A 27,019-nucleotide genomic window follows, 5' to 3' on the forward strand; every position below is an offset into this window, starting at 1 on the left:
TGTATTGGCCCTGGAGCAGGTCCAGAGGAGGTTCACAAGAGTGATTGCAGAAATGAAAGGCTTGACAATATGAGGAATATTTGAGGACTCTGGGACTATACTTGATGGAGTTTAGAAGGATGAGGGGGGGATCTGATTGAAACTTTCAGAATACTGAATAGCCTGGACAAAGTAGACTTAAGGGAGATTTTCCATTGGTGGGAAGAGACAAGGATCCAAAGACACAGCATTCGAGTAAAAGGAAGATGCTTTGGAATGAAGATACAGAGAAACATTTTTAACCAGAGTGGTGAACCTGTGGAATTCATTGCCACAGAGGGCTGTGGAGGCCAATTCATTTAGTATATTTAAGACAGAGATAGATAAGTTCTTGATTGCCAAGGAGATCAAAGGTCACGGAGAGAAAGCAGGAAAATGGAGTTGAAAAAGCCTATCAGCCATGATCAAATGGCAGAACAGACTTGATGGGCTGGATGGCCTAATTTCTGCTCCTATGGTCTTACAATACCGATAATCGCAGATGACCTGTACGTTGACCATCTATGAGTGATGTGAGTAAATTTATTTTATGGTATTCACAACCTGATATGTGCATGTAATCTTTAGAAGTCTGTACTGGGGAAAACCAGCCTTATTGGCAAAGTTTATTTGCCTTGGCACTGCACTGACTTTGTCACAAGGAAGGAGAATGAATGTATCATATACAGTCTTGATGCATTTGTGGGCTAATGATTGAGAGTTCACACACAGATCTCCAGAGGATCCTTGGAAGTGGCCAATTGCAACAAAAAGCACATTGTCACTTCGATGGTGACATACCCCTTCAGGTGACCGTTCCTTTTCCAGCAGATGTTATTTTTCTGTGACTGTGTCCTCAGACCACAGCCACAGTACACTTCACTCATCTAGAGAATGTGGCATAGAGAACAGTGGACACCGGACCTCCTGTAACTCCTTGGTATCCTGTGGAGGTTGCTATTGGTCCTGGACTTTTTGGCTCATCTCTTTTTCCTTGTTTTGCTGCCCCTCATTTACATGGCCAGAGTGATGAATACATCTGCTATGGCTGCATCTATTGATAATGGTTCCAATGAATGTGCGTGGAGAATATTAAAAACAGAACAGGTTCTTCATCATGTGATCAGTGAACATTCATAGTACTTACAAATAATAGTTCAATATAGTCCACAAAACAGTGGGACATGGAGGACTCTGATGAAGATGACCTTGGAATGCCTCTACATTGCCCTTTGACATAGCAGAACGTATTCTGAAGTATGCAGCATGAGCAATATAATAGGAGACTGTTAGTTTAGTAGAGTTTCTGAATCCTTGTTCTCTTCACCCTCACATCACACATGAAAAGCAACGTTTCATATAAAACCATGGTCTGAACAACATTCTCTCTAATTATTTTTCCAGTATGTAGGCCTTCAAGGTTCATATGTGGCATATGTGGCAGTGACTTCCAAAACCAGACGTCAATGCTTAGAATCGTGAAAGCATAACAAGTGGTATACACAGAACCTCAGGGTGGCTGCAACTTAGAGGAAATGTTGGTTGCCAAGTACTTAATTCAAAATCAAAGGAAATCAGCTGCACTCCCTTGTGTACCCTCTGAGACAATTAATTGTCTTTGTGAATTGTGGCCGTGGATCACCTTTGATTACTTCAACTTCACAGATGACAATGATCAATTTTTATTAACCAATGATGTGGTGAAGATTGCTTGGGGCCAGGATGTGTCTTCACTATAATTATACACTGCAGGAGGTTCACATGCAGAGCTCTATGATTATAATCCTAGGTTTGCACTCTGTACTGTGTAAACGTCTGATTGGTGCAAGTATTTGACTGATGCAGTTGCCCTTTGAAGGGCCTCACATCATTTACAAGTACAGCCTGCACCTTCCGTCAAAAACCCACTAACTCAGCCCATTCAGTATGGTGGCAGCAATTTTTTATTTAGGTGAGGGCAGAAGGCAACACGGTTAACCGTTTGCCAAGTGAATTGCCGGCTCAGCCTGTCAATCTAGGTAGCACCTCAAACTTTCAACAATAAAACAAAGAACTGCAGATGCTGGAGATCTGAAATGAAAGTAGAAGGTGCTGGAGAAACACAGCATCTGTGGAGAGAAAACAAAGTTAATGTTTTGAATCCAGTGACTCTTCATCAGAACTGATAGCAGTTAATAAAATGTGATATTTATGTTGAAGATTGGTGTGAGGGGAGGGGTTTCGAAGAGGCAGAGCTGAGAGAGAGATATATTTGAAAGGGCGGGCAGACAGGAGATAGGTGATTGTAAGCCAGGTCAGAAAAGAAGCTGAATAAGTGATATTGAGAGCTAAGTGCAGGAGACAATGGGTAGGCTGGGCTAAAAGGAACCCATGTCTTGACAGGACCAGGGGTGAGGGTGTGTAAAAATGATCAAAGGACGTAATCGGGTTCTAAATTATTTTCTGCTCAAAATGCGTTCTCCTTTATGTTGGTGAGACCAAACGCAGACTGAGTATTCACTCTGAGATTCCTCCACTCTATCCTTAGGAATGATCCTTACTTTCCGGTTGCTTGCCTTTTTTCTGACTGAACTTGAAATGTTAACTCTGTTTCCCTCTCCACAGCTTCTGCCAAACCTGCTGAATTTCGCCAGCATTTTGTGTGTTGCTTCAGATTTTCAGCTTTTTTTTGCTTTTACACTCCATAAAGGCAACTACCTCATATCCATTTATCTCAATTTGTACATTCATTTGTTTTTGTAAATCTTATGTTCATCCAGATGGAGTGCTATTAATTTAGCTTTTTTATACATTATGCTGATCTTATCTGATGTTTGCTTAAACTTCACCTGTTTATTTTTGCTTCCAACTTTTCAATATTCTTTTACCAGTTGTTTCCTCAAACCCTCCCCAACAGTGCCATCTCCTTGTAAGAATGTTACTTCCAGTCTTACTAGAATTGCAGCCATTCTACAGGTTCTCCCTGCTCCAGAAATTTGATGTCCTCCCTTCCAGCCACATGTTCAAGCACCCAGTTCTCTTATTTTTACACTCACTAGGATGGGGGACTGCAAATAATTCTGGTACCACTGCTTTGGAGGTCCTGCTTTTAATCTCCTTCCTAGCTCCCTGAAATCTACTTTCAGGACCTCGCCCCACACAACACCCCCCCCCACCCAAATCATTGGTACCAGCATGGCGCACTGTGTGGGTGGCAAGGTGGCACAGTGGTTAGCACTGCTGCCTTGCAGCGCCAGAGACCCGGGTTCAATTCCCGCCTCAGGCGACTCTCTGTGTGGAGTTTGTACATTCTCCCTGTGTCTGCGTGGGTTTCCTCTGGGTGCTCTGGTTTCCTTCCACAATCCAAAAATGTGCAGGTTAGGTGAATTGGCCATGCTAAATTGCCTGTAGTGTTAGGTGAAGGGGTAAATGTAGGAGAATGGGTCTGGGTGGGTTACGCTTCAGCGGGTCGGTGTGGACTTGTTGGGCCGAAGGGCCTGTTTCCACACTGTAAGTAATCTAATCTAATCCTCTGCCTGCGCGTATTCCTTCAGCCACTCCAATATCATTGACTCTGGTACCAGGGAGACAACATGCCATTCTGGAGTCACATCTATGGCCACAGAAAGACATGTTCATTCCTCTAGCTAACAAATTCTATCTCAGAATGTCTCCTCCTCTCTTATTCATGCCTTCCTGTACAGGTAAGCCTCCCATGGTGCTTTTGCTTCTTGGGATCAGACAGGTACTCCTTGCCTTTCAAACAGTAATACATCTACAATCAATAGGTGATCTATATCTACAGGAACTGGCTATAAATTAAGTCCTATCTGGCTTGTTGTGCCTGATGGTGAAGTGCTCTATCATGTTGAGGGTGATTTTCTTCCTGCTTGGTATCCTCATCTTCCTCCTTGGAAGATTGCTGCCTCTGTCACAGGTCTTCAGGATCCATGTCATCCCTTCTTTGCCTGCTGCAGTTGTGCATGATAGGATTATGGGGCACACTGTATCAACTGTGCACAAGACTTTCCCAGAGTGCTCACCCTCAGTCAGGAGTAATGAAGTAAAGGCATCAGCTATGGATGCAAAGATAACTCTGGAATCCCAGTAACTAATCTGGGAAGGCACCAGCCCTGATAGTTTAGTATACTCCTCCATACAGTGGGACAAGGAGGATTCCAACAAGGAGGCTCATGGAACATCCCTACCTGAACCTTGATATAGGGACCTTATTCCAATTCATGCAGCACAAGATATATTGTGCAAATACAGTAGGAGATTGTAAGTGTTGCATGATTATTGATACCTTGTCTCCAAAACCCCTACATCACCCAAGAAAGGGAGCATTGCATATACTTACATGTTGGCGAATAATTACAGTTCAAAGTGAGAGGGAATCAGCACTGTGAAACCTACAAGATCTTGGATTGTACTTGTGAATTGTAGCGCAAAGGTGAGACTCTTAAGATCATCTCTGATTAGTTTCTTTCTTCATAGAAGGCCATCTTTAATCTGCAATGACTAATGACATGATCAGGATTAGTATTCCACAGAGTTGTATTTCACACACAAGTTATTATAACAACCAATAATTTCAATCTGTATTATAAACTTGCCTGATTAATGTAATTGTCTCTTGAGGTACCTCATGTCATGCACAAGTAAAGCCCACATGCTCAGACAAAAGAAATACGCTGAATCAACCTGCTAATTCTGTTTCTATCAATAGATACTGCCAGACCTCTTAAGTATTCAAACAGTTTTTGTTTTTATTTCAGATTTCCATCATCTGTATTAGTATTAGTATTTCTTCTGTATTAGTATTCAATTCACTGCCATTTCTCTTTATGGAATATGACCTTGAAGAAATTCTGGATTAGTGGTGCTGGAAGAGCACAGCAGTTCAGGTAGCAACCAACGAGCTCCTTGGATGCTGCCTGAACTGCTGTGCTCTTCCAGCACCACTAATCCAGTATTTGCTTTCCAGCATCTGCAGTTATTGTTTTTACCTTGAAGAAATTCTGCTCTTCTCTTCGACAAGGTTTCTATTTGTAATTTCTACTTTGTTCTCCTTTATTGTTTTCTATTCCTTTTTTGTGTTAAATCCTACCAAAGTTTGCTGTCACAGTTACATCTTCTTTCTCTGCTGGTATCTTTGTTTTGTGCATGTTCAATTTGGATTTCAATTGAAATTCCATCCAGAATGTTTCAAATATGCTCACCATTACAGATGGTGAGATTTACATTCAGCATTTCTCAGATTGCTGTTCATGCTGCATCCTGAGATCCACGCACAATGTATACATTCTCGGTCTCTCCAACTTACTCTATTTATGATGTGGAAGTGCCGGTGTTGGACTGGGGTGGACAAAATTAAAAATCACACAACACCAAGTTATAGTCCAACAGTTTTATTTGGAAGTACTAGCTTTCAGAGCACTGCTCCTTCATCAGGTAACTAGTGGGTCAGGATCATAAGACACAGAATGTATTGCAAAAGATCACAGCATCATGTAATTAAAAGAATATATTGAATGAACCTAGATTGCTGTTAAGTCTTTTAGAATGGGTTGCAGGTTTCAGTTCATTAAATGTAAACCCAGAACTTCTTTTAAGTCACATTTTTGAGATAACTTAAGGTTTGATATAAAAAAATGTGATATCTCAGCTCAGACAATATATTAAAGGTGTGAGGTTAGAGTCTGTCTGTATTCCAATGTTGAGTCAGACTGGTTCTATTGCCAAAATAGGAATTTATAAATGTCATATGGATTGACTGCCTGCTTTGACTGCCTGCAAGTTGTGCACCTTTTGAGCAAAATAGAATTGTCTGTAAATACAAGTTCACCCCATACACTTAAATGTGTGTGTTTGTGTACATGTGAGGGACACAGAGTGAGTGTGTGTGTGTGACTGCGCATGACAGTGTGTGTTTTTGTGTATGTGTGTACATGAGTGTGACGGAGTATAAGCCTGTGAGAGAGTGTGTGCATAGCAGGTATATGTGTGTGTGTCTGAGAGAGAGAATGTGTATGAGAGAGGGTCTGCGTGAGTGTGAGAGTATGTAAGAGTGTGTGTGCGTGTGTGTACACACATTCTTATGTACACTATACACACACACACACACACACACAAGCGCATGTATGCACACACTCTTACAACTCACACACTCACACAGACCCGCTCTCATACACATGTTTGAGAGAGAGCATGTGTATGTGTCTGAGGGAGCTTATGTATGAGAGAGGGCCTGTGTGAATATGTCAGAGTGTGTGTGTGTATGTGTGCTTGTGTACATTATACACTCTCACACACATGCACACATATTCTTACCTTACTCACGCAGACTCTCTCTCATAAACATGTTCTCTCTCTGACATGTATTTATACACCCCCAACATTCACACCCATGCAAACACCTGCTCATGGGCTTATACTCCGTTACACTCATGCACACACTCTACGAAGCACGCACACAGTCTCTCATGCGCATTCACTCACTCACACGCACTCTCTCTCTTTTCTCTCTCCCTCCCAACACCCTCCGTCACATGCACACGTATAAGTCTATGGAGTGAATTTGCACTTGCAGAATTATATTTGCAGATACATTCAATTTTTGCTCAAAAACCTCACAACCTGCAAGCAATCAATGTATGTAGTCAATCCATATAATATTTTATAAATTCCTACTTTGGAAATAGAACCAAGAGTGTGGTGCTGGAGAAGCACAGCAGATCAGGCAGCCTCCAAAGAGCAGGAGATTCGATGTTTCAGGCAAAAGCTCTACATCAGGAAACTTGATCAGAGCTTTTGCCCGAAACGTCAACTCCTGCTCCTTGGATGCTGCCTGACCTGCTGTGCTTTTCCAGCACCACACCCTCGACTCCAATCTCCAGCACCTGCAGTCCTCACCTTCGTCTGACTCAAGATTGGCATACAGACAGAGTCTAACCTCACACCTTTAATGCATTGTCTGAACTGAGACGTCACCTTTTTTTTAATAAAACCTTAAGTTATCTCAAGAATGTGACTCAAAAGAAGTTCTGTTATTTACATATTAATGAACCAAAACCAGCAACCCAATCTAAAAGATGAAAGATTTAACAGCAATCTAGGTTGGTTCAATATATTATTTTAATTGCATGACATTGTGATCTTTTGCAATAAATTCTGCATCTTATGATCCTGCCCCACTAGTTACCTGATGAAGGAGCAGTGCTGTGAAGGCTAGTACTTCCAAATAAACCTGTTGGAGTATAACCTGGTGTTGTGTGATTTTTAAACTTCTCTGTTTAATGGTTGTACTGTTCTGCACTTGCACTTCATTATCTAATACTTTAACAAAAGTTATTTTCCATCACAGCAAGTGTGAAAAATCACAGGCTTCGACAGCTCATGGTTATCAACACCTTTCAGAACCTTCTTGCTTTCCATGCCCTTTGATCTCTAACTCTCTCTAATCTCACTTCGTGCTGTATATTAACTGTACCCTTTGATCGTCCCCTCTCTGATTCTGAACAATCTGTCTTTGGCAAGTGCTTTAGTTTCATCCCCTTATTACCTCAGCTCAATAAATTTTGAGCTCAACATGATGTTGCGCTCTTCTTCCATTGTGTTCATTTCTGTGTCCTTTTTAAACCGTGCTCTTCCTCCTTATAGTCTACGTATTTTACCAGAGAGGACCTTTCTATGTCAAGATCAAAAGGACACATTTTCCAACTAAGTGTTGGATCGTGAAATGAGATTCTTGAAAATGAGCAGCAAGACCCTTATTGGCATGCATTAACATTAGTACTACTTCATCTTGCATCCTAAATATGCAGTTTCTTATTTCCCCACCCCCTGGATAGAAAATTAATGCCATGAATTCTCGATCTGAAAGTCAGACATATGCTGCTTACTCCTCTGGGGGCAGGGGGGTGGTGGGGGTGGGGGAGAGGGGGAGGTAGTAAAGTGGGCAAAGACAGGTTTAAACACATTGGTTGCATGGGAACTTGGAGAAGTTCAAAGCCTTTGGGATTGATTTGCAGGTCTACCAAAAAAGGTATGTTTATTTTGGGTGTTCATTGATATTAAGAAACTGAGCCTGAAACTTACTGCTTGAGAAGTAACTGCTATTGTCTTCCATCATGCTGTAAATAACAAGTATGCATTAAAGATGAAAATGGCTGTGATTCCACCTAGAGTAATTGGGGTAATTGAAGGAAGGGAAGGGCTTCAGTTTCCAGTATTGTGAAGCCCTTCAAAAGGCAACAGCATTACATAGACACCCATATACTGAAGCAGAAAGACACCTGCGAGCAGTACGTATGTGAACGTTAGGCTTTAACCCACTGTCTGAAGTCCAATTCCTGGTCCCAAACACTCCTCACCACATGCAGCATCCGGAATCAATCTCACTAATGCCTGTGATACACTAGCATAAACATATTGATCCTAGTTCTCAAATTAGCAATCTAACATATATCCATAACCTGCACGTGGTGCAAGAGATGCTCACTTCATAAATTGGCATAAATAAACATTATGTAGCACCAAGGATGACTGGGCTCTGCACCAACAATGTTGGTTGCATGCATTGCTGATGAAGAAAGCAAACATATAGAGAACAACCTCAGTTATCCAAACATCAATTATCCGAATTACAGCTGGGGTGGAGGAAACTGCCCTAAAGTCTCCCCATTGGCCTTAGAGCTTTGATTGGGTGAGCTTGGTGGCATTTGTGTCTAGATGGGTGAGATATACTGAGTGAGTCCTGCCCACAGACAACTGAACCGTCCTCAGCTTGAATTTGCACAGGGCTGAAGATGGCAGGTAGGGTGGGGGACCCAGCCATATCTGCAGCACTTTGAGAGAAAATGTCTGGGGGTCTGTGTGCTGATCCTCAAATGACTAGGTGTCTAGTGGCACCACTCTGTTTCTTAGTGAGGGAAGAACATCTGCAGTGAGTAATCCCCCATCACCTAAAATGATGGAGTGCAGGTCTATTGACATAGCCATCAGACTCTTAGACTGCTGGAACTGGCTGTCCTTTGCAATTGTCAAGTTTTCCATAGAGGCAGCTATCATCACAAATTGTCCTTCATACAATGGATCCCATGTTGCAGAATTGGAAGGATTATTAGTTTTATATTATAGGACTGTTGTAGATTTTTTTACATTCATTAGAAGGGAAGATGTTTCCTTCTAATTATATTTATAATAAAAATGTTTTTGATTCTCACAGTGCTGTATTATGAGATTTGATTTATTTATTTTATCCTTACAGTGAAGGGACAGGTAAAGAACAGATATTTCCAACAAACTTCAGTTCAAACAGTGTCACAGTCCCTGGAAATCATCTTCAGAAAGCTTCCATATACAGGGTTTGGATACAAGCTACGAATGCACTAGGAAATGCAACATCTAAGCGTCTAACTTTTTCACTCCATGATATAGGTACAGTTTTGCAATTTCTACCAGTTACAATTGTGCATGATCTTTTTGGTTCTAGACTGGAGTCTTCTGATGGCTCATGAAACAACCATTTATTTTAGTTTATATAGATTAGGAAATCCCAACAGTTGATCACAAATCCATAATTTTTCCTAGAAAACATATTTTTGTTCATGTTGAAGGGCAGACAAGTTTGTGTTTAATTCCAACATTGTACAGACAATGGGGATGGAAGTCTTCAAAGGCCTGGTGTACTCCTGCTACAATTTTGATATTAGGATGGGATAGGTCAGGTAATGTTTTTGCATATCTGTACTTGGCATAATAACATATCATGAAACCAGACATAATTGCCAACACAGCAGCAGTCTTTGATTCCACCTGGAGATGTGGAATTAGTATCTAGCATAGAACAAGAGGAAAGTTGGGTTTTTAGAAAACGCTGGACATCACTGGCAAGGCCAGCACTTATTGGTCACTCCAATTGGACAATGGAAGGTGGTGGCAAAACATCTTCACGAATAGCTGAAATCCATGAAGGGAGTATTGTAGGAATGCCAGGACTTTGACCCAGCACAATGAAGGAATTAAAATATAGCTTCAAGTCGCAATGGCATGTGGCTTAGAAAATATCTTTCATGGGATCATGTCCCCATGTACGAATTGCCCTTGTCCTTCTCGGTGGCAGGGATTGCAGGTTTAGAAGGTATTGTCAAAGCGAGCTTGGTGAATTGCTATTGTGCCTCTTGTAGATGGTATGCACTGCTGGACCTGAATCTCCATGAAGCTGCCAATTTGTCCATAGAGGCACTGTTGCCACTGTGATTCAGTGGTAGAGGAACAGAATGTTTAAGTGTGTGGATTGGGGTAAGAATCAACTTTGTCTACTTTGTCCTGGATAGTGTTGAGATTGCACTCATCCAGACAATTGGATATCACATTCCTGATCATTGGCTTACAGGTGGTTTGGGGGGTCAGAAAGTGAGTTATTTACCTCAGAATTCCTAGCCTCTGATCAGACTTTCTAACCGCAAGATTTTTACTGCCTGGCCATTTCAGTTCTGGTCAATGGTAATCCCCAGGATATTCATTGAGAAGAGATTCAGCAATGGCAATGGCAATGCCATTGAACGTTAAGGGCAAGTGGTTATATTCTGCCAATGTTGGAGATAGTCACTTTTGTCACTCGTGTGGTGCTATGCTACTTATCAGCCCAGGATATTGTCCAGGTCTTATTCATATGGACTTGGACAGTTTCAGAATGAAATGAATTGAGAATGGTGTTGACATTGTGCAATCATCAGCAAACATCCCTATTTATGACCTTATGATGAAGGAAAGGTTAATTGATGAAGCCGATGATGATGATTGGGCTGAGGATACCACCCGGAAGAAATCCCGCAGAGATGTATTCCTGAAAGTTGCCATTCAGATTGACAGGGTTGTTAAGAAGGCATACAGTGTTTTGGCCTTTATTAATAGAGGGGTTGAGTTCCGGAACCAGAAGGTTATGCTGCAGCTGTACAAAACTCTGGTACAGCCACACTTGGAGTATTGTGTACGGTTCTGGTCACTGCATTATTAGAAGGATGTGGAAGCCTTGGAAAGGGTGCAGAGGAGATTTAGTAGGATGTTGCCTGGTATGGAAGGAATGTCTTACAAGGAAAGGCTGAGGGCCTTGAGGCTGTTCTCGTTAGAGAGAAGAAGGTTGAGAGGAGACTTAATAGAGACATACAAGATAATCAGAGGGTTAGATAGGGTGGGCAGGGAGAGCCTTTTTCCAAGTATGGGGACGGCAAACACAAGGGGACACAGCTTTAAAGTGAGGGGAGATAGGTATAAGACAGATGTCAGAGGTAGTTTCTTTACTCAGAGAGTAGTAAGGGTATGGAATGCTTTGCCTGCAACGGTAGTAGATTCGCCAAGTTTAAGTGCATTTAAGTCGTCATTGGACAGGCATATGGATGTACATGGAATAGTGTAGGTGGGATGGGCTTCAGATTAGAATGACAGGGTGGCACAACATCAAGGGCTGAAGGGCCTGTACTGCGCTGTAATGTTCTATGTTCTATATGTTCTAGAACTGAGATGACTGACCACCAACAACCACAAACTTTATGCTAGATATGATTCCAACCTGTGGAAAGTTTCCCCACTGCTTTCTATTGACTCCAGCTTTGTTAGTGTCTCTTCATTCATCAGTCAAGTGCTGCGTTGATGTCAAGAATAGTCACTCTTGCTCCATTTCTGGAGTTCACCTCTTTTATCCCTAACAAGGCTTGATCAAGGCAGTAAAGAGATCAGGAACTATTTGCCCTGACAGGACCCAAACTGACAATCAGTGAGCAGAGTATTACCGAGTAAGTGCTGCGTGATAGCAATATTGGCATCGACATTGCTGATGATCTAACATAGATTGATAGTATATATTTCAATAGAATAATAAATGAATGGGTTGGATTTATCTTGCTTCTTTTGGATAGGACAAAATAGGTCAATTTTCTATTTCTACTTCATCAGGCCTTTCTTTCTAATTATTCATAGGCCAAGGGTGTTGTTCGCTGGGCCAGCAGTCATTGCCCTTGGGAAGGTGACGGCTTTCTTGAACCACTGATCCTTTTGCTGTAGTGAGCCCCAAAATGTCAGGAAGAGAGTTCCATAATTTTGACCCAGTGACACTGAAGGAACAGTGATATATTTCTATGCCAAGATGTTGAGTGACTTGAAGGGAAACTTTCAGGTGGTAGTAGTATTGCTATGTATCTGCTGCCCTTCTAGATGGTCATGGGTTTGGAAAGTACTATCTAAAGACTGAATTTCCGCAATACATCTTGTGGATGGTTTATACTGCTGCTCCTATGCATCAGTGGTCAGGGGAACGAATGTGGTGTCAATCAAGTGGGATGCTTTATCCTGACCGTGTCAAGCTTCTTGAGTATTGATTGAGTTGCATTCATTCAGGTTAGAATGGAGTACCATTACATTCCTGACTTGAGTCTAGTAGATAGTGGACAGGCTTTGAAGAGTCAAAAACAACATCCCCTCTAAGCTGGGTGCTTATCAAACAGCATGCTTCTACCATCAGAATGGCTTCCCCTTCAGATCTCAGAGGTCCACGCAGTAGCAAAAAAAATCAAATGGAACATTGGTCAGGCAATAAATTAGCCATTGTAGGATTCTTATACCCTGACCTGCTGTCCCACCCATGGTATCTTTATGTCCATTCAATTTCTGGTCAATGATAACCCCCCATGATGTTGATAGTGGGGACTTCAGTGATGACAACACCATTGAATGTCAAGGGACAATGGTTAGAATATCTCTTGTTGGAGGTGGTCATTGTATAGCACTTGTGTGAAATGAACCTCTTGGTACTTGTCAGCCCATATCTGGATATTGACTGGGTCTTCTTGCATTTGGATGGACTTGGACAGCTTCAATATCTGAGGAGTCATGAATGAAGCTGAACAGTATGGAGTCATCAAGGAACATCCTCACTTCTGATAGACAATGAGGATGATAGAGGAAGGTCATTGAAGAAACAACTAAACATGGTTGGGCCTAAGATACTATCCTGGAGGATTTCCTGCAGAGATGTCATGCAACATAAATGATTTGGATGCGGGCATAAGAGGTACAGTCAGTAAGTTTGCAGAAGACACCAAAATTGGAGGTGTAGTGGACAGCGAAGAGGGTTACCTCAGATTACAACAGGATCTGGACCAGATGGGCCAATGGGCTAAGAAGTGGCAGATGGAGTTTAATTCAGATAAATGCGAGGTGTTGCATTTTGGGAAAGCAAATCTTAGCAGGACTTATACACTTAATGGTAAGCTCCAAGGGAGTGTTGCTGAACAAAAAGACCTTGGAGTGCAGGTTCATAGCTCCTTGAAAGTGGAGTGGCAGGTAGATAGGATAGTGAAGAAGGCATTTGGTATGCTTTCCTTTATTGGTCAGAATATTGAGTACAGGAGTTGGGAGGTCATGTTGCGGCTGTATAGGACATTGGTTTGGCCACTGTTGGAATATTGTGTGCATTTCTGGTCTCCTTCCTATTGGAAAGATGTTGTGAAACTTGAAAGATTTCAGAAAAGATTTACAAGGATGTTGCTAGGGTTGGAGGATTTGAGCTACAGGGAGAGGCTGAACAGGCTGGGATTGTTTTCCCTGGAGCGGAGGTTGAGGGGTGACCTTATAGAGGTTTACAAAATTATGAGGGGCATGGATAGGATGGATAGACAAAGTCTTTTCCCTGGGGTCAGGGAGTCCAGAACTAGAGGGCATAGGTTTAGGGTGAGAGGGGAAAGATATAAAAGAGACCTAAGGGGCAACTTTTTCACGCAGAGGGTGGTACGTGTATGGAATGAGCTGCCAGAGGATGTGGTGGAGGCTGGTACAATTGCAACATTTAAGAGGCATTTGGATGGGTATATGAATAGGAAGGGTTTGGAGGGATATGGCCCGGGTGCTGGCAGGTGGGACTAGATTGGGTTGGGATATCTTGTTGGCATGGACGGGTTGAACCGAAGGGTCTGTTTCCATGCTGTACATCTCTATGACTCTAACTGAAGTGGCAGACTTCCAAGAACTATAACTGGCTTCCTTTTTGCTAGTTTAACAAGCAGAGAGTTTTCTCACTGATTCCCATTGATTCCAGTTTTGTTAGGGCTCCTTCTTACCACATTCAATCAAATGTGGCCTTGATGTCAAGGGCTGTCACTCTCATCTCACCTCTGGATTTCAGCGCTTTTAGCCATGTTTGATCTAAAACTGTTGTCAGAGAATTGAGCCCAATGGATCAGAGACCACAAATGAGGATTGTAGTGAAATTGACAAGTGATTTATTCCACAAAGCAATATGGTGGAAGAGAAATTAACCAGGCTGACACAGAACCGATTCTCTGCACAGATGACCAAATGCTCTTTCCCAAACAGAAGTGTAGGCACATTTTTGTAGGTGTACAACACAAAGGTGATCATTGTAAAACAGTGACAGTACAATGGTGAAAATTGTAAAGCGATTAATACAAGAATAAACTGAATGGAAGTTAATCAAGAGTTCAGCAGTAGCAATTCCTTTATAATTGACACAGGAGATTCCAGCCATCTCTATAAGTGGGTGAGAATGTCTTCTGGAGGATTCTTTATTGTATTTCCCATCTGCACAAAGATGTGTAAATGTCCCTTCTCCTGGCATCCAGGTGTGTCCATCGTGTTCCTCCTCCGAGTGAAGTCTTCCGGGGCCTCTCGGTCTGTGGTATTGGTTTCAATGGGAAATGAGTCTGCCCTTCGGGTGTTTAGACTGCAGTGGTAATCGGGCTGGGAGCTGATTGTATTCTCTGGTCTAGGAACGGGCTTGGTCATGTCTGATTTTTATGTTAGCCTGTTTAGTCAAGACTGGAACACTGGGTAGTTTCTGTATATGTTGGCAGACTTGGTTTCTGTGTTTTCCAGGCTAGTTTCTGTGTTTTTTTATGTTGCCATGCTGTGGGTGAGCAGGGTGGCAGATCATTTTCTCACACTGTAATGAGGCCATGAACTTTGGAACACCATTACCTACAAGTTCCCCTCCAAGCCACTCACCATCCTGACTTGAAAATATACTGCCGTTCCTTCACAGTCGTTGAGTCAAAATCCCAGAGTTCCCTCCCTACTGGCATTGTGGGTCAGCCCACAGCAATGGACTGCAGTGATTCCAGAAGGCAGCTCACTACCACTTTCTCAAGGGCAAATAGGGATGGGCTCTCTTTGCTGGCCAGCCAGCAACATCCAAGTCCTACAAATGAATTTTAAACACTGAGTGACCCTGGCATAGCCAAACTAAGTTCCACTGATCAGGTTTTTGCAAAGTGACTTCTGCTTGATGGTGTTGTTGATGACCCTTTCCACCATTTTATTGATTTTTGAATGTTGACTGATGAAGCAGTAATTGGCCAGGTTGGTTTTGTCCTGATTTTTTTGTGGAGGACTTACCTGAATGATTTTCCTTGTTGTTGAACTTATGGAGCAGAATTCTTCATTATTGGTGTCAAAATGTTTTCAAAGCACATAACATTTATAGTAATCTTTGCAGTAGATATTGGCTTTTTCTTGGTATCACATGCATCATATTAGCTGAAGACTGATATCTATGATGCTAGGGACTTCAGAAAGAAGCCAAAGTGGATCATTCAAGCTAAAGGTGCTTGCAAATGCTTACAGTTTGTATTTAGCTGGGTACTGTCTTCAATGAAGATGGGATGTTTGTGAAAACTCCCCTTTCTGTTTGTTGTCCAATACTAGTCTCTGCTGGATATCGTAGTACTACAGTATTTTGATCTTATTTATTTGTGTGTGATTGCTTAAATCTGTCTATTGCTACTGATTCTGATGTTTGGCATGTAAGTAATCTTGTGTAGTAGCTTCACCAGGTTGACACCTCAATTTTAAGATATGCTTAATTCTGCTCTGGGCATGTCCCCTGCACTATTAATTTAACTGTTAATCAGCTTGATGGAAATGGTAGAGTGGGAAAAATGCTGGACCATGAGGTCACACATAGTAGCAGAACTGTTTTCAATCACTGAGATTGCCACAGCACCTCATGGATGGCCAGTTTTGAGCTGATAAATTTGTTCAAAATCTATCCAATTTAGCATGGTAGTCATGCCATATCACAACGAAAGTTATCTTGAATATGAAGATGCAACTTTGTCTTCATGGTAGTATGATGGCGACTCCTACCAATACCGTCATGGACAGATGCATCTACAATACATAAATGTAATTTTGGTACCCTTGCCCTCACTTCAGTGCTTCTTCCAATTAATTTTCAATATTCAGGGCTAATAATTCTCCCCTACCTTGGAGTAGAGAACAGAGGGAGCAGGGAGGATTCAGCTGAAGAATGTCTTGGCCATTTTTGGCTTGAATCCAGTATAAGTCACTCACTGTCACTTTCTCTGAGCTTTTTCCAATTGCCCACTATAACTTCAGCAGTAGGCTGAGAAGCAGGCCTGGCATATTGAATAGATGTGTTTCTGATTTGCCTCTGAAATTATGATAACCATTCAATAAAGTCTTGTTAGAAATTCCCAATCACCATCTTTAAGGGATGAGGCAAAAATGTTGAGAAATATTATTCTAATTTTCATGCCAATTTGAAACTTTTTTTTGTTTAAATAGTTAAGCCTGATGCTCCAATGATCACTAAAGTTGAATTTATAAATAATTCAGTTCCCAAGACCATTATTCACTGGAGAAGCTCAACAAATGCAGAATGTCAGTTTGAAATAAGATACAGAATAATATCGGATCCTAATATTAGCTGGACTCTGGTAAGTTCCAGATTTGTTGCAAAGTGTTGTTTAATAAAGTGTGCATTATTTTTAATGAAGACATAATTAACACTCATTGAGTTTCACCTTGCCTTTCTGATGCAAACTCATACTCCATTTACATTGAGAGCCACCCCTTGAGTCTGACTCTGAACATTTATTCCCAAAATTCATTCATGTAGCCACATTTTGCATTCTATTTGTGTCTATAAGATGCCTGTAACTAACTTCTTTCCTTCAAGCAGCTGCTGTGCTTTTTAATCTGTTGCTTTTAAACATTCCTACTTTATCTTCATCTCATATTTAAAAAATGTACTTTGGTGAATTATTGCAAGATTATCACTTCAACTACAAAAAGGTAGCAAGAGGTTCTTATTTCCATCATACTTTGCTCATGAAAACTTGGTGATACATTTGGATTTTCCTTGGATCTTTAGTGAATGGCAGCAAGAAATTCACCAAAGTGATTCTGTTGATATCTGATAATATTTTCTTTGTATAGGAGGTCAACAGGACAGGATGTCAGTGAAAGCAGCTCCTCTATTGATAGTCATGGTGTGGAGATGCCTGTGTTGGACTGAGATGGACAAAGTTAAAAAAAATCACACAACACCAGGTTATAATCCAACAAGCTTATTTGAAAGTACAAGCTTTTGGAATGCTGCTCCTTCATTAGGTAGCTAATGGGGCAGGATATATTGGACACAGAAATTATAAGTAAAAGATCAAAGTGTCATACTACTGATGTGATGTATTAGACAACCTACATGGCTGTTAAGTCTTGAATCACTTAGAATAGGGATGCAGGTTTCGATTGATTCATATGTCGGACTTTTGATTTTTAATTTTGATAGTGATAGAAACCAGGGAGGCTGCAGTGATGTAATGGTTGAGTGCAGCTGGCTTTGAAGAGAAAAAGCTTAAGAGTTGAAGCTATATTTTACAGTGAAAAAGTGAGAGCAGAAGGTCACTCATCAGCTAATGATTTTGCAGTAACCAAGGCACCAAGTTTCAGAACTTGCAATGCTGTTGATATTGGCAGAACTAAAGGACAGAATTCAAATGTTGATTGCTGTCTAGGGAATTATGTGCCCAAAAATGGTTTTGCATGCGGTCTGGGAAAAGGGCAAACTGGCAATCAGTGCCAATTCCAAGTTATTTTTCATCAACCCATTTAGACATGTTATGGCACACTTCCAGGTTAGGTGAGACTTGAACCCAGAACTTCCAATCCAGGAGGTAGACACACCACTTCTGCATTCATCTTTACCAACTCTATCACCCCATTTACCTATAGAAATTAACCTTATCACCTGATAGTGTGTTTCATTGCAGATGCTGAGATACTGCTGGAACTGTATCTCAGCAATATTCAGGCAGCATTAAATAAAAGAAATTTATAAGACCTTGAATCAGTGCAAAATCCCTCACTGCCCCTCTCACACATATACTTTATCTTCTACAATTCTGCTACATATCACATTCCTTGCAATATTTGACTGGAAAATGAACGACCTGCTGTATCATCTTGTTATGCACCCAACCAAACTCCCTCAAACTATTCAGAAGATAGCCTAGACCCTAATTTGTTTTTCTAATTTTAAAGGTAAATGTAATGGTGTTGTATTCCAGATGCAATTCGAATGGTCAGATTTAAATCAAAACACACTTTATTCATCCATTATAGTTAAAATACAAAGAAAGAAAGAAGGAATTTGAATAACTTAACTCAATTGAAAAACTTAACAGAACAATAGATACAGTAACTATTACTAATTAACTGTTCCAATATAGCAATATCCCATAAAGACACCCTTGGAAAAATGCAAATTCAGAAAACAGATTGTCTGACATGCAATTCTCTAACCCAGGAGGAAAGATCAAAAGACAGTTCTGAGAGAGAGAGAACTCCAGTTATCAACTGTAGTAAAGAGAAATGGTGGCAGCTTTTTTCACAACTCCAGCAGCTTCTGCTAGAAGCTAAAGAATCTGGATCTGTGGAAGTTTGACCCCACCCCTACAGCCTGCTTCTATTGATCCAACTTTAAATAAAAACCCAGGTCTCATAAGCTAGTTACTCTTGTGGTTCTTGTTGATTGCTCAGGACCTCTGCCTTAAAACCTCTCTGCAAACAAAAAAATAGGCCAAAATAACCTCTTAAAGCGTTGTCACTGTCTGCATCTCAATATAGCTTCATGAGGCACTTTCAGCAGACAGGAGTGATAAAGTGCTAGGAATTAAAATGTTCCACATCTAACTATTTGTAAACTTTACAAAAGTATACATCATTAGAAATAAAGAGCTGAGGCCTCACATGGGCATAAAGAGCAGGTTCTGCTACACACTGGAAGATTGGCAGAGAGATGCCAGGTTTAAATTGGTAATGTTATAGAGTATTTATTAAAATGTCTAGACATTCTGATGACTTTTAAGGTGTCCTGTTATTTGCTTCATCATAATTCTGTTATACTAGTTCTCCTTCTTATCATAAGTTTCCATTGTTTCCTTTAGTTATGTTCATCATACAAAAAAAAAGAGCTAACTGACCAGCAACCTGGCATTCTCTACCCAAAGCAGTCATAGAGTCAAATTCTGTCCTAGTTCTTTGTTTATTGAAGTCACAGTTACTTGGGTCATGGATAATATTAGGAAAGAGAAGCAAATAGAATCATAGAATCCCCACAGTTCAGAAGCAGGCCATACCAACCTGCTGAAGACCATCCCACAAATCCACTCCCCAACCTTATGTCTGTAACCCTGCATTTCCCATGGCTAATCCATCTAGCCTGCACATCTTTGGGCTGTGGTAGGAAACCAGAGCACCCGAAGAAAACCCATTCAAACTGGATTGTGAGGCAGCAGTGTTGACCATTGAGCCACCGTGCTGCCCACACATCAAACACTTGATGAATCATAAGTGGATCTAGGAAAAATCTCTTTGCCAGAGAATAAACAGTTATTAGGAGCTGCAAAATCCCAGAATCCAAGTACTGACTAGGTTCAATTTTTTGATTAACTATGTTTCAAAAACAAGGATCTTGAGTACATGAAATGTAGATAGCTTCTTCCTCTGTGTTTTTGTTTTGTGTTCAGAAGGCCAATAGTCAAATTAAAGAATGTAGAGTAAAATACTACAAGTCTGGAAACAAAAACAGAAAATGCTGACAAAATTCTGGCAACATCTGTGGAGAGAGAAGCAGAATTAATGTTAACCAGAGCAATTCAGGAAATCTTTTCTAGACAATACTGCAGTACTCGCTTCAATCTGTTCAAGCATCACAAGTGAGACTTGAGAATGCCAATGCACTGCTCCATAGTGATTTTGATAGTGCCGAGTCATCATGAACCTACTTTAGGCTTCTACCCTCACATTTCAAAATGTTTCACCAGTGACAGCTCTATCAATTATCTCTGTCTCCTATTAGCTATCCTGTCCAACTCTGTGCCTAAGCATTGAAGAAATGATGGATTTTCTGAGAATAAACAAATTCTGGTTACGTTCTGATATTCTTCAGTGTGGTTAGTATCAAACACTGTCTGCACATGCAAGGAATTAAGTCTCTTCTGTTCATGATGTTGATTGAGCTTTCAGGTAGGGCTTTTAGATGTACAAAAATTGCATGAGTAGATCTCTGTATTTTTAGGAGCACATCAATTTAGAAAAAGCCAGTGGCCTAGATTAGGCAGCCATTATCTATTTCATGCTTGCATTTTGCAGGCTTTGTACTAGAATTTCCAATTTGGGGAAAATCAAAATAGTGCATTGTTTGCAAAAGGGTTCACGGATTGTTAAAAACAGGAGAAGCAATTAGCAATTACTAATCCAATCAGATTATAGACTACCGAAACAGATGGAATCTGAACCAGGAAATAGAAACTGGACTCGTCAATGTCAAGTAATGTACAGAAAGTAAAGAGAAGGAAAATTATGTGATTAAGAGACAGGGATAAATGCGACATCATGTAATGTAAAAAAGTTTCAATATTTTGATATTTTAAAATCTCCATTAATATTTAAAAGCAGACGCAACGGGAGTCCAATTCTCACTGAGTAAGTTTTCAGTGCCAGAGGTTATTTTGACCACCATTAAAGGCTATTTACACCTGAAAAGACAAATGCTTTTGTGTTCTATTTTGCTGTCATGTTGCTTGTGTTACAAATACTGTAGTTTGATTGAAATAACTCTTTTTAAGAAAATTTGCAATGAAAAGGAAAGCAAGAGTCTATATGACAGAAATATTTCTATCAACAAATTTAGGTTGCTAAGAACGCTTTTAGCATCAATGGAAATTCAGTTCATTTTTACAACTGGGTACCTTTCAAGGAATATGAGTTTCAGATCCGCTGCAACCTCATAAAAAGCAACAACTATTGGAGTGACTGGAGCAACTCTTTTATAAACAAAACACCTGAAGCAGGTGAGTGCAAATCTGACATATTTAAACAGCAGAATACTAGAAATAAACTGTTCTGTGTTCAGTGACATCAAATATTTTGGATGTGTATTGTTTCTTGAACAAAGCTCTGCTAGATGAATTGGGTATGTGTGTTGGAGGAAAAGAGGAGATTTAAGGGGCAACCATTTCATTAGAGGATGGTGCGTGTATGGAATGAACTGTCAGAGGAAATGGTGGAGGCTGGTACAATAACAACACTTAAAAGACATCTGATGGCTATATGAATAGGAAAGGCTTGGAGGGATATGGGCCAAATGCTGGCAAATGGAACTAGGTTAATTTAGGATATCTGGTCGGCGTGGATGAGTTGGACCAAAGAATCTGTTTCTGTGCTGTACACCTTAGTAACTCTATGACTAAGTCACCAATTAAAGTTCTTCTACCACCAGCCTGGCATTCTACCAGCAATATATAGGTCATTTCCTATTTGGAAAGCTACCTGGAGAACTGTGGCACAGGTTTGAGGCAACATGGGGGGGCTGCTAGTCAAAATGTCTTCCCCGACAACAATACTCCCTTACCAACTTCTCCAATATATTGCTAGGGCTTGCCTGATTCATCTCATCAAACCCTGATACCACTTAGCTTGCCACAAGGAAAGTATCCATTACGGCATGTTCTCCAACTATTGACCAGAAGTTCTCTTCGAGATGGTCTCAACCTTTAAAGGAGCAGAATTCCCAACAGCTGTTAATCAGCTGCATGATAGACCTAAAACATGGCCTGGGTCTTACAAATAATCAAGATGGCAATGCCATCTAACTTTTGAACCTACTGTCAGGGACCCCAATATTCTAGCCAATGGGTACATTTAATCCTAAATGGGCAGTATGGTGGCACAGTGGTTAGCACTGCTGCCTCACAGCGCCAGAGACCCAGGTTCAATTCCTGCCTCAGGCAACTGAATGTGTGGAGTTTGCACATTCTCCCCATGTGGGTGCTCTGGTTTCCTTCCACAGTCAAAAAAAAAATGTGCAGGTTAGGTGAATTGGCTATGCTAAATTGCCCATAGTGTTAGGTGAAGAGGTAAATGTAGGGGAATGGGTCTGGGTAGGCTCCTCTTCGGAGGGTCGGTGTGGAGTTGTTGGGCCACAGAGCCTGTTTCCACGCTGTAAGTAATCTAATCTAAAAACATTTAGGAAAGATTCTTTCTCAAACACCTTAAGTCTGTGCTTATTAGTTTTGGTTAGCCTAATGAATGTTCACACAAATTTATTGCTCAGTTAGCCATTAGATTATAAATGATTAAGAACTTGAGAATAGTGTGCACTTCATAATTGGGTCATACACGCTACATAATTATCAATAAATGATGTTACTGCTAACCAATAGCTTAATAGTGAGAATAACATTTCTTCCCTAATGATAATTTGTAGAGCCTACCGGAGTCTTAGATGTGTGGAGTTCATGCGAGCCAATTAAATCAAACAAACATAAAAGAATAATCATCTATTGGAAGGTATGTTGAACACATGATGGCTGCCATTTTGTTACTCAACTAGAGTGTTTGGGGCACAACAGTGTTTTTCACATTATAATGGTAGAGATCATGGAAGCAATTAGCTGTGAGGTGTTGTGGTTCTGTTCGCCGAGCTGGGAATTTGTCTTGCAAACGTTTCGTCCCCTGTCTAGGTGACATCCTCAGTGCTTGGGAGCCTCCTGTGAAGTGCTTCTGTGCTGTTTCCTCCGGCATTTATAGTGGCCTGTCTCTGCCGCTTCTGGTTGTCAGTTCGAGCTGTCCACTGTAGTGGCCGGTATATTGGGTCCAGGTCGATGTGTTTGTTGATAGAGTCTGTGGATGAGTGCTATGCCTCTAGGAATTCCCTGGCTGTTCTCTGTTTGGCTTGCCCTATAATGGTAGTGTTGTCCCAGTCGAATTCATGTTGCTTGTCGTCTGTGTGTATGGCTACTAAGGATAGCTGGTTGTGTCGTTTCATGGCTAGTTGGTGTTAGTGTATACAGATCGTTAACTGTCTTCCTGTTTGTCCGATGTAGTGTTTTGTGCAGTCCTTGCATGGGATTTTGTACACTACATTAGTTTTGCTCATGTTGGGTATCAGGTCCTTTGTTCTGGTGAGTTGTTGTCTGAGCGTGGCTGTTGGTTTCTGTGCTGTTAGGAGTCCTAGTGGTCGCAGTAGTCTGGCTGTCAGTTCAGAAATGCTCCTGATGTATGGTAGTGTGGCTAGTCCTTTGGGTTGCGGCAGTCCTCGCTCGAACTGACAACCGGAAGCGGCAGAGACAGGCCACGATTAATGCCGGAGGAAACAGCACAGAAGCGCTTCACAGGAGGCTCCCAAGCACTGAGGATGTCACCTAGACAGGGGACGAAACGTTTGCAAGACAAATTCCCAGCTCGGCGAACAGAACCACAACAACGAGCACCCGAGCTACAAATCTTCTACCAAACCTTTTAGCTGTAAGGTGATATGGCCTTACTAATGTGAGCAGTTAGGATGAAAAGATCAATGTATAATACTGCTGGGCAGCTACTGAAAAAGGATCATTTAATTTTTTTTCAGAAAAGCCAATTACCTGCCACCAAATATAATAACTTGTTACATAATTTAAGTGTCTCAACTACCAGTCATTAACAAACTGCCTCAAGTGTTTCTTATTTTAACTGCAAAGTTCAACATTAAAATCTTTTTAGCCATTTAAGGAATACAAAAAGGAAAGTTAATGTGTCACAACAGTCTTGTTTTAGCTAAATAAATCTAAAAACAAACTTAAAATAACTGAGAATAACAAACAAGTTTATAGTAAGTATTACTAGGAGGACAGTAAAACTGAAAGGATATCAATAAGCTGGTAGAGTGGGCTGATAGGTGGCAGAAGGGCAGCATGATAGCTCAGTGGTTAACACTGCTGCTCCATAGCACCAGGTTCAGTTCTCGCCTTGGGTGACTGTCTGTATGAAGCTTCAGGTTTTCCCATGTCTGTGGGAGTTTCCTCCAAGTGCTCCAATTTCCTCCCAGTCCAAAAATGTACAGGTCAGTGGATTGGCCATGTTAAATTGCCCAATATTGTACAGGTATATGCAAGATGGGTGGGTCAGCCATGGTAAATGCAAGGTTTAACAGTTAGGGTGGGGTCTAAGTCTTAGTGGGATGCTCTTAGAGGATTGACACAGACACTGTTGGTGTGACGTGTCCCTTTCTACACTGTAGAGTTTCTATGAAGTGAAGTTCAACACAGAAGCATAAGGTGATATATTTTGCTAGAAAGAAAATGGAGATACAGTGTAAAGTAAAAAAGGTGCTATATTCAAGGGTGTGCAGGGTATGAATATGTGCATGAGTCATTATTAAAAAAAGGAGTCCTGTCACCATTTTTAAGGCTTTATTAAGAGGGGCAATGAGAAGGTTATGTTGAACATGTATAAGGCACAAGTTATACCTCAGCTGGAAGATTGTTGTACAAACAAGTGTAGTGATTGTAACAAGGTCAGCCAGGTGATCCTCAGACTACAAGCTCCCAATTTAGGGCATATTAACAGGTCCAATCAGGGAACCCTGGCTGACAAATGTTAAGAGTGTCACAGTACACCAGACACCAGACCTGTGTTTAGTGTGCACAGGTAAATAAATGGTGATGACAGGATACTTGCCTCTGGAGTTATTTCAGTGGTGAAAAGAAAAATTAAAAGATAGCCTCCCAAAGAAATTCACTTGCAACAGTCATCTTGGATTTGAAGTATTTCTGACATCATGCCATTATTTGACAAGCTGGACTGTTTCAATCCTGCCATCAAAGACTGGGCCCAGTATGTGGAAAGAATGTTATTTTTTCCTGGCAAACTATACAGGAGCAAACAAAAAGCAATGAATAATTCCCCTGACAGCTTGTGGATGTGCAGCTTTTTCAGTTCTTAGGAGTCAATGTTTCCTGGGCAGATACTAAACCCTTTCAAGAGTTAATCAATTTAGTTAATATTACAACCTTAAGCATCCTTTAGTTCTGAGACACTAACTTTACTTATAAGTTCAAGAATTTGGGACATTAGTGTTGAGATTTTTGATGAGGTTACAACTGGCAGAGGCATGCAATTTTGGTTTAACCTTGATGCTGAGAGTTTGGTATGTAGGATTAATGTAACATGCAAAAATGCCTACGAGCTGAAGCACAACTGCACTTCAAACAAACACTACAACTGCCTTTGGCATTTGACATGGCAAAAAGCATACTAGTTCCATCGTATACTGATGGAAGTGGATACCCTCAGACAGCTCAGGGGATACCATTTGAGTGAAGACAATTGCATAGTCTCACTCAAGACAGAGGTTAAAAACAATGACTGCAGATGCTGGAAACCAGATTCTGGATTAGTAGTGCTGGAAGAGCACAGCAGTTCAGGCAGCATCCAAATAGCTTCGAAATAGACATTTTGGGCAAAAGCCCTTCATCAGGAATCATATCCTGAACTGAAGGACTGTCAGCGCACAGCAAAACCCCAGAACAAAGCCAAGCCTCTGCCAACTGGTTAACATTTGCCAGGATCTGGGCTGGTTAGCCATTGTAGTTGCTGCTGTTATGCAGACTCAGACAGGAAAAGAGCCAGTAGGATGGAATGGAATAACAGCTCATAGGCTGTTATGCAGATGAGCACACCCTTTAGAAAGCCCAATACCTGGCTTTGAACAATTAAATTCCTTAGCAACATCCAAACTAGAACCAATCAAAACTGATTAAGTAGTCACCTGGTTCTAATAAAGTTGATACAGACATGGCTGGATCAGTGATGCAGAACCCAGTCTTCAAGATTTGCTCTCTACTCCAACCCTTATGCTTTCCCAAGATCTTGGTTAGACGGATTATCTACACCAGGGAACCTTTACAGATTAGGGATTCACTGTCTATTGTAGCCTGGTACTAGAAGCAGCTGGTTCAATCCTGATTGTTGTAAAATGTTGGGCCCCAAGCCTGATGGGGTGAAATTGATTGAGAAAAGATTCAGCTTGATTGGTTTGACATTTTGATTAAAAGATATCTGCCTGTGTGAAGTCATAATTAAACACCTAATGTTTTTCAGGAAGATGTTAGGGACCAAAGGAAGCAAAACCACCTTTCATGTTGACCAGGAAGCAATTCCATGATTCTGCAAGGCTGGCATAGTGCCATCTGCCTTACATACAAGTGTAGGGATCGAAATCAGGAGGTTGGAAAGCAAAGGAATCAAACTAGTACAAATTACAGAATGAGCACCATGATAGAGTCAGTTGTACAGCACAGATACAGACCCTTCAGTCCAACTTGTCCATTACCAGATATCCTAACCTAATCTTGTCCCCATTTGCCAGTACTTGGCCATATATCTCCAAAGCTGAAAATGTGTTGCTGGAAAAGCGCAGGAGAATTGACATTTTGGGCATGAGCCCTCCCTCCAAACCCTACTCTTACCCATCCAGGTGCCTTTTAAACACTGTAGTTTAAATAGCCTCCATCACTTCCTCTGGCAGCTTATTCCATACTTGCACAACCCTCTGAAAATGTTGTCCCTTAGGTTTAGGGAGAGGGGAAAATTTAAAAGGAACCTATGTCCTCTAATTCTGGACTCCACCTCAAGGAAAAGACACTGTCTATTTACTCTATCCATGCTCCTCATTATTTTATAAGCTTTAAAGGTCACACCTCAACCTCTGAGGCTCCAGGGAAAATAGCCCCAGTCTATTCAGCCTCTATAGTGCAAATCCTCCAAATCTGGCAACATCCATAAGTCTTTTCTGAACCCTTTCAAGTTTCACAACACCCTTCAGATAGGAAAGAGACCAGCATTGCCTGCAAGTGGGATAACCAATGTCCTGTACAGTCGC

General features: G+C 41.1%; 1 protein-coding gene across 1 annotated transcript in view; it reads left to right on the forward strand.

Moving 5' to 3' along the window:
* The window catches only part of LOC140479355 (interleukin-12 receptor subunit beta-2-like), a 143,228-nt gene that overhangs the window by 39,704 nt on the left and 76,505 nt on the right, over nucleotides 1-27,019 (forward strand). The window contains exons 5-8 of the mRNA XM_072573265.1: nucleotides 9,269-9,438; nucleotides 16,600-16,751; nucleotides 21,011-21,170; nucleotides 22,586-22,668. Coding sequence (XP_072429366.1) covers nucleotides 9,269-9,438; nucleotides 16,600-16,751; nucleotides 21,011-21,170; nucleotides 22,586-22,668 — 565 coding nt within the window. The remainder of the gene's footprint in view (nucleotides 1-9,268; nucleotides 9,439-16,599; nucleotides 16,752-21,010; nucleotides 21,171-22,585; nucleotides 22,669-27,019) is intronic.

The sequence above is a fragment of the Chiloscyllium punctatum genome, chromosome 7 (assembly GCF_047496795.1).
Source record: "Chiloscyllium punctatum isolate Juve2018m chromosome 7, sChiPun1.3, whole genome shotgun sequence".
Classification (NCBI taxonomy): domain Eukaryota; kingdom Metazoa; phylum Chordata; class Chondrichthyes; order Orectolobiformes; family Hemiscylliidae; genus Chiloscyllium; species Chiloscyllium punctatum.